The following is an 8578-nucleotide window of genomic DNA, read 5'->3' on the forward strand; positions in this document are numbered from 1 at the left end:
TTTTTTTGACGATTCGATACTAAGTTTAGAATTTTTTGTTCATTTTTCATGATGGAATATTAAAAAACTAAAAGTCTCCTGTTCTTGGGAATCGCCCTAGAAGTAATTACGGCCTTAGCCTATTTTAACTGAATTTAAAATTTCAGATATAAAATGACCAAATGTTTTTTTTAAGGCTTTAAAGTTTAAACATGTACAAAAACTTTAAACCCATCTAACATCTTAGAATCTTTATATTCCTGGAATCGGGAAAAACGTTTCGCAAGTTCAGACTTTGAATTTCTGCTTTCTTTTGCTTTAAATTAACACTGCCGTCCTTTTCAATTCGAACTTATAGATAATTACTTTCCCAAAGTATTAAAAACTACGCACCTGAGCAATAAAAAAGATTTAGCTGAAGGAGGGACAGTGATATTTATTAACCCCTTAAGCCACCCTTTATGTAAGGAAAAGCTTTTTTTTTTATCTCTTTGGCCTATATTTGCAAGTGGCTTTTTGTGAAATGTTTCTTCTGGGATGCAGCAAGCAGAGAAAAACAGAAAAGGGTCAATCATTTAAGGTAATAAATTTCTTTTGTCATTTATCTCAACGCATCCTTTGTAATCCCTTTCAAAAGAAAAACGCATAAATGACATTAACATTTCACTTCCTTTTCCATAAGGCCATAAAAAAGGCAGGCATAATTTTCCGTATTCTTCTACACTCTCCTCCTCATTCCTTTTTATTTTTCTTTAACCTCAAACGATATATTTATGCAAATTGTAATCAACAAAAGCGCAAAAGGCATTTAGTTACTATAGATTCAGCCTCCTTTACATATGTTGGCCAATTCGGTTCAATAAAATTTGAACAAATGATAAGTGTAAAAAATTTACAATTCCAATTTATTCAACAGTTGTGTGTTGAGTCCTTTTTTGCCACAAAAGAAATATTGAAAACCCTTCTAGAATATTTAAGGGATTTAAAAATTGTAAAATATTGTCGCGCAGATGTTTTGGTGTCAATTGCAAGGATACGAACGAAATTAGAAATTAAGCAATTTCTTCTCTACTTTTCTTTTACTTCTTTTTGTGGCAGGCAGACATAAAGGGGTTGGATGTAATCTCTAATGAAGTCATTAAGGGTAGTTCTTAGATCTCCCTAGTGCTCGGTTTCTCTGCCTTATCTGCATTTGTGCGGTTAACTTTTGGCAAGTCGAAGCAACTTGTGGACCCATAAATGTCTACGAGTATGTGTATGTTAGTGTGTGTGTGTGTGTGTGTGTGTGTGTGGTTGCCAGGCAAATGAATAAATTATCAACTATGTACAATACATTCGAGGTAGCAACAAAGGAGTTAGCCTTTTGTATGATGGCCTGATGGGGTCGTAGTAATTGCAGTTGGCTTGTCGTCTAGGCCATTAAAAGTCGGGCACACTAATGGGCCGACTTGTATGTACACACATACTGGTAAGTAGTCGTGGGGGAGTTGGCATTTGGCTTGGGCGCCACTTTTACGTACAGCGCCTCGGCCCTCCTTCTAAGGAAGCCACAGCCAACATTAGCGCATAAAAAAGGCATTTGTAAGACATGAAAGGCATTCAGTCATTTGAGGGTGAGATGCCTCCCTCTATAAGACAGGTGCTGGTGGGTGGTGCTGCCTTTATTCCTTATTCTTCATTTCCCTTGCCGCGTCCTTCCACTTCACTTCTCTCCGCAACACAAATACTATGAAGCAACATAAAAAAAGGAAGACAAATCAATGCAGGTGTCACAAATGTCAGACGACAGCTTTGGGTAGGATATTAATGTCGCCAACTGAATTGATGATGACGATTGTGTTGCTGGCTTGTCCCAGGGTATAAGCCGATTTGCCATCTTATCACAGGCCCCCAAAGACGACAGGAAGGGAGCTGGGTGGTTCGAAGTGGAAGTGGGAGTGGGAATGGGAATAGTCGCACGATTCCGATTTCAATCTCTGACTGAGCATAAGGCAAGCTTTCATAATGGGCTTCCCTTCCGTCAATTGACAGGCATAATAAATCATGTGTTATAGTATTAATCAACTTGCTGCCGTCGACTTCGTGTTGCTCCCTTTTTGGATCAGGGATCTGTTGCGGTAATCGCTTGACATTTATTGCAGTTTCAACTTTAAAGTAACAACAATTCAGTTTACACTTGGCTCCCCACTCTCCCCTTACAAAAGTGTCCTTTAATTGCAACTCGTTTTGGGTACTTAGAGCATCCCGACTTGAGCCATTGTTCTTTCTCTTTTACTTTCTGTGTCTTTTCTAATTGCTATTTGTTACTGCTCTGCTTTCTCTACTCACACTTTTCTTGTCTGGCCATCACATTAAGAACTTGTAAAGTTAAATTAAGTGTTTCGCCTACTAAGCAAGAAAAAGAAAACTGCAAACAGCAAACGAGACAACTTAGAAATACTACGACTACAGCTACGTGTGTGGTCAGAAAAGTTGAATTTTTCCACAGACAAATAGCATAGATAAATGAAAGTTTTCCAGAACGAGAATCAGTAAATTGTTCATACAATGAAAAATATTTTTAGAAAAGTTCGAAAACGCACAACTTTTCATTTAGTTTTAAAAATAAAGCGAAAGTTTTAATAATTGTAAGCTAACTTTTTAAAACACGCAGCGAAAGACAACTGAAATCAAATAATTTATAGAAGAAATGACAAGTTTATATATTCTTTTAGATTTCTAAAATCCACAATCAAATTTTACTTAATTAGAGTTAAACTCTTTTGAAATTTTTTAGCCAAATTCTACTTGTGCATTGTATAAAAAATGATCGTTCAGTTATCATGTTGACAATTTTCAGATTTAGGTTCCTTAAAATCTTGTTTAATCCTACTTTCAAGCTCCATTCTACATATTTATAATAATGTTTAATATTTCAATGAAGAAGCTCTGAAGCTACCCATGCTATAATATGTATATAGCATATCCATTTCATTTGCTCATTTTGCCTAGCTTATTATTTAATTCACAGACGGTAAATTGTAATGCAATTAAAGGATTAAATGAGAATGCCATTAGGCTTTATTGTCATCATGGTGAATCATAGTGAATTCAACGGTCACAAAATGGGAATAGGAAGATGTTGAAGCATATTGTTGTGACATATTTTTTGTTGGTTCAATTCTTAAAGTACTTTAATCTTGTCTCTTACAATTGAAATCAAAGATGACTAACTGAAACTGACTGCATTTCCAATTATTTAAATGACAGGGCCACAAATCTTAAGTGTTTACCACTATTTGCCTAAAAGCATACGAAGAACAACTCTTTATTTTTTATTTTTTGGGGGAGTGGGGAACGAAGCCTTAATGTAATTGCTGCTCCAATCGATTGGTGCTCAAGGACTACAAATAGAAGAGAATAGCAACAACAACAAAAAAAGGAATACAAGAAATTTTGTCTCTCTTGGGGGGCGGTTGGGCGGCGACAAAAACTTGTAAGTTGTGAGACCATTTAAAGAAACCAAATTGTTGACTTTGCCAACTAGTTTTACGTTTTTCGTTTTTTTTTCCTTTTGCTTCCTTTTTGTTTTGTGTGCAGAATTCGATTTTCAGGAAATTCTATTTGATTTTTAGCCTAGGTCTATTTAGATTTCCCACTGAAATCAGCAAAATAAAAAAAAGATAAAAATAAATCGCAAATCAAATAAAGTAAATTGAATAAGGACAAGTGCCACGCCTCTTTGCCATCATTGAGTTGAAATGGGCGTGGATGAAATTAGTTGGTTGTTGGTTCAGACAAAATCGAAATAGGAAGTTCTTCGCTTCCGTTGTAAATGCGAGGACAGAAATCACAAATGTTCGCATAAAAGAATTATCTGTGCTTAAGTTAGATTATCCCTTGGCCATAGAATCCAATTGCCAATTGGCAATTGCATGGAAAGATGCTAGTCCACGAGGAAGGACATTCAGATAGAGAGTCTCGGAGATTGAGATAGAGAAAAAGAGTGACAGAGTGAACGAAAACCTTACATTTGCCCCTTTTCCATAAACTTGATTTCAAGGCTCTAGTTTTACTCCGAATGCCACTTGAAAAGTTGTCCAAGTTCTCACCAAGTCTCTCTCTCTCTTTTTTTGTGCTCTCTGTGTGTATCTTTATCCTTTGGCTGTATGTTTCTTTTTATCGAATTTTATTTGATTTGCTTTGGGCTTAAGCAAAAATTTGTGCTCCTTTGTGTGATGTGAGCATATGTTAGGGGTGTGCCTTCCTCTGGGGTTAGGGTTAGATAAATCTTATAGCAGGCATATACAACAACAAAAAGAAAACCGTTAGAGCAAGCAACAGAATGGGGATTAAAGTGAGGGTGAACGATAAAGAGATAGCTGTGTAATGGCTGACATAATTCACGAAAGACCTCACCTAACCCACTTGTTCGAAGACACAATCCACACTCTATCAAAGGACATACACGAAATCTGACAGGGTGAGAAGATGGAAATTCTTGGCTCGTCAGCACTTAACATTTAATTCATAAAAATTGCTAAGATCTTAACAATATGCAGTTTCATTTAATTCCGTTTTTTCGCTCTTATTGGTCTCAGTTGTTGTTTCCATTTCACGCAAAACTGCATATAAAAGTTCGATTTCCCGCTTTATAAAATCCATTGTTGGCTCAACGGCAGAACGAGGAAATTTTGCAGTTATATCTACGAAATGTTTAAGAAATTATAGATTTCTATAGATCATAAGTCGGGTTTTCCAAGAGAACTCACCGCGACGTTTGCATAATATACGATATATGGTTTGTATGCCATCTAAGGTGCGATCTTTGTCCAAATCATATCCAATAATGGAATCCTTGCAAGTACTTAGAGTCTTCTCCCATTTAAGACACAATGTGCGTGATTGATTATAAGATCTTTCGAGTTTGGCCAAATCGTTTTTAAGACCAAGAACAGCTAGAGCCGCCTCACTGGTTATCTTAAGCATACGTTGACGCATTTCTTCAATCTCCAAAAGTTTCTTATTGCCTAGCTTGTTGATTTCAACTTGAGCAAGCACTGCAAAAAGCAAAAAAGGATTGTCATTGATTAAACTAAACTAACTTTGTGGAGATCTTCTTACTCAATGCATCGCAGCGATCAATACAGTCCTTGGGAGAAACAAAAATATCTGATATTTTTACAACATCATTCAAAACGCGCTCATATGGTTCAAATTCACGGACTGTTCCCTTCAAGGCTTGGCGAAATGTATTCAAAACTGATACGGAATTCTTAAATTCATTGATTTCCTTGATTAACTCTTTATGATGAGCTGTTTCCTCTTGAATGGCTTTATCTGCAGATCGCTTCTTGTCCGCACAGTCCTTAATAAAGCCATTCACCTCGATGAAACGTTTGCGCAATCGCTCCTGGATCTTGTACATCTTTCGTGTCCTCTGTTGATTGAGTGCAGTCTGCCGCTTGGCGTCGCGCAACAATTGACGTTGCAGTTCAATCATGGATTCATTTTCCCGCACATTGGCTATGTAAAGCATCTCAATTGAATCCCCAGCAGAGTCCCAATTGGGTGGTTTACTGCAAAATTCAAACCATGACATATTGCGAATACCTTGAGTAAATTCATTCATTCACTTACACAAAGAACTGCTCCTGCTGAAGCGAAAGGCGATATTCACCGACTGCATCTTCGGGATTGAGATCCAAACTTCCAATAACATCGGTTTTCGTGGTAGGCTTACGTCGCGGCATTTTGAATTGATGTGTTAATCGGTAAATAAATAAAATTCAGCAAAGTTAATGTGTCAACGAGGTTTATTTAAGTTTAGTTAAGATCAATTTGACTTGACATTGTAACCTAGGTAAGCAGATTTCGAAATTTGGGAAATCTAAAAACAGATGTTAATAGATAGCTCATATACCAGCTTACATTGCCTTTTATAAAACACTCTTTCTTCTTTGGAGCGTCATATCGGAGGTATGATGTTTTTTGTCAGGCAATTCTCTCGTCATATGAGGCAAACTTCGAAATCGCTTATGTTGAACTGGCGGCAAGGATACAGCTCGTAATTCTGAACCGATTTCATTGAAATAAATTTAATTTTGGAATTTTTAAAAAATTTTTTTTAAACTAGTCTCCCAACGAAGAATATCCCCTCATTCTAGAGTCAATGGGATGTATTATGATGATGAATAAATAATGTAAAGGTATTTAGAATTAATCTGAATCTGACGAGCTTGATCGTGGTCCAATTTTAAATACGAAAGCTTGAAGAAAGCAAGAAAATTATATTTAAACTACAAAATTGAATTCAAAGCTTCGAAGGGGAATTTAAGGCAAATTGCAAGCTTTTCATAAGAGTTGCTATGGATGCCGAATAGCGGTTAAACCGTTAAATAACTTAAACTAATTTAGCCATTACCTTGGTGACTTGACATCACTAAGGCAACGTTAGTTTTTGATTAATTCTATAAGGGTTAACTTGAATAAAATTTATCATGCTTCCAGTAGGTTTGGTTAAATTTGTTATTATTAGTTAAACAGATGTTAATCAACTACACTAGTTACACACACAGTCACACACACACACACAAATACACAGAGACACGAATACACAAAAACACAAACACACAAATTTACTCCTACACAAGGACACATATACACAAAAAGACACAAGTTTAATATACACAAAGACACAAATTCCAAAAAAAAAAAAACACAAATACAAAAGGACACGAATTCACAAACACAAAGACACAAATTCACAAACACAAATACACAGTTACTTACAAAAACACGACATTCATTGTTCATTTGGTTTCGTTAGACGTTGCAGTTACCTTTCAAGACTTTCGATATGCCGCGAGTGAAGCCAACCAAAAAGCTCGATGTCCTGGGAAATCTAGACCTACGTCCCGAAGAGGCTGTTCGTGATTATTTCATCTCGAAGGCTCAGGAGCAATTTTTCGTGTAAGTTGCGTAATTATATCGATTGTTGGCATTAATTTTTCCAAGACTTCACCATATAGCAAACCACCCAAGGCCGATTCTGCTGGGGATTCCATTGAACTATTGTTTATTCACAATACTCGGGAGCATGATGCTATGGTCGAATTGCAAAAGGAAATGCTGGACAATGCCAAAAGGCAAACTGAAAAGAATTCGGCTAGAGTTCGAAAAATGTACAAGATACAGGATCGTTTGCGGAAACGTTTCATATCGGTGAATAGCTTCATAAAGGATTGCATGGACAAGAAACGGAATGCCGAAAAGACTATTAATGCGGAAAAAGCTTTGCATGTGGAACTTTCAGAGAGTATTGAAAAATTCAAGATCTCCATTGATGAACTTGGCACTTTTCGAGCAGCTCTGAAAGCCACTGTCGAAGAGTTTCAACCATATGAAAAGGTCTTGGACGAGGTGGTAAAGGTCTCCGATATCTTCGTATCGCCCAAAGATTGCATGGATCGTTGTGATGCCTTAAGTATGTAAAGTAAGCGTTCTATGTTAATCATAACTCATACGAAATCTCCTCTCTCAGTGCTGGCTCAGGTGGAAATTCGTGATCTGGAGGAGAAAAAACTTCAGGAAATTGAGGAAATGCGTCAGCAGATGGTCAAAGTTACCAATGAGGCAGCTCTCACGGTATTAGGACTTAAGAATGATTTGTCTCGATTGGAACGATCTTATAATCAGTCCCGTGTTTTGTGCCTCAAGTGGGAGAAAATTTTGACCAACACCAAAGATACCATAGCCAATAATGCGATGGACAAAGAACGAACTTTAGATGCCATCAATATGCTCTACCGCACATTATGTCAAAGAAGAGGTAACAAAAGTTAATTATTAGTAATTTCATTCGTTATATAATAATTATAAAATACCCTCCTTTTTTTAGATGTGTTACCAAGTATCCCTAGAAGTGAAGTAGAGCCTCAATTAGATTATATCAAAACCGAGATCGAGGTATTAAATGCAATTTTAAAGGAATATGAAGCGGAGGAAGAAAAATCCGGCAAATCGAGAACGAATACACTCGAAGACAAGGTTGAGTGCTAAATCATAATGTATTATGTTTTTATTCAAAACGACAATTGAATTTTTAACTTTATTCAAGCAAAATATAGGACATAAGTATTTAAAACTTAAACTTGAAAATCTTTAAAGCAAATTAACATTTCTAAATTATTATTTTTATAAATTGATTCAAAAAGCTTCAAGATCACTACTTTAGAGAGAATGAATAATCTCCGAGGCTTCTATATATATTCTATATAGATTTCTTTACTGATTGCTAAATCTAAACATATTAGAAGTACTTTATATTGCAAGTTTTTCATTTAAATAAAGTAATAAAAATAATTTTCACAAGTAAAAAAAAATTGTTAAATATATGAAATTTACATAAACCTTACAGTTATATCTTCAACTTTGATTTAGAACCTCAGTATATACAAACTACGAGCAGATCTAAGTATATGTATTATATAAAGAAGGAGTAGAAAGACTGATCCCCGGTATCTTTCTCCTTCGTTTTTGAGTTAACTCTGTGGCTGTTATTAATTGTTCTGCGCTGCATTCGCTTGTTAATGCCACTTTCTAATTGCTTTTACCTCAT

General features: G+C 35.9%; 2 protein-coding genes across 2 annotated transcripts; one reads left to right on the forward strand and one right to left on the reverse strand.

The window, feature by feature from the left end:
* Positions 1 to 4464: 4464 nt before the first annotated feature.
* On the reverse strand, positions 4465 to 5801 carry LOC137576851 (cilia- and flagella-associated protein 73-like). The gene is made up of 4 exons (XM_068290182.1): positions 5599 to 5801; positions 5083 to 5537; positions 4731 to 5018; positions 4465 to 4664 (listed from the first exon to the last, which is right to left on the reverse strand). The coding sequence occupies exons 1-4, from the start codon at positions 5709 to 5711 to the stop codon at positions 4507 to 4509; spliced, it is 1014 nt and encodes a 337-aa protein (XP_068146283.1). The 5' UTR covers positions 5712 to 5801; the 3' UTR covers positions 4465 to 4506.
* A 682-nt stretch (positions 5802 to 6483) lies between these two features.
* On the forward strand, positions 6484 to 8110 carry LOC137576562 (cilia- and flagella-associated protein 73-like). Its single transcript, XM_068289782.1, has 4 exons — positions 6484 to 6930; positions 6990 to 7444; positions 7502 to 7789; positions 7859 to 8110. Exons 1-4 carry the CDS (start codon positions 6818 to 6820, stop codon positions 8017 to 8019), a joined length of 1017 nt encoding a protein of 338 aa, XP_068145883.1. The 5' UTR covers positions 6484 to 6817; the 3' UTR covers positions 8020 to 8110.
* The last annotated feature ends 468 nt before the right edge of the window (positions 8111 to 8578 follow it).

This window comes from Drosophila tropicalis, unplaced genomic scaffold (assembly GCF_018151085.1).
Source record: "Drosophila tropicalis isolate 14030-0801.00 unplaced genomic scaffold, ASM1815108v1 contig_1187, whole genome shotgun sequence".
NCBI lineage: Eukaryota > Metazoa > Arthropoda > Insecta > Diptera > Drosophilidae > Drosophila > Drosophila tropicalis.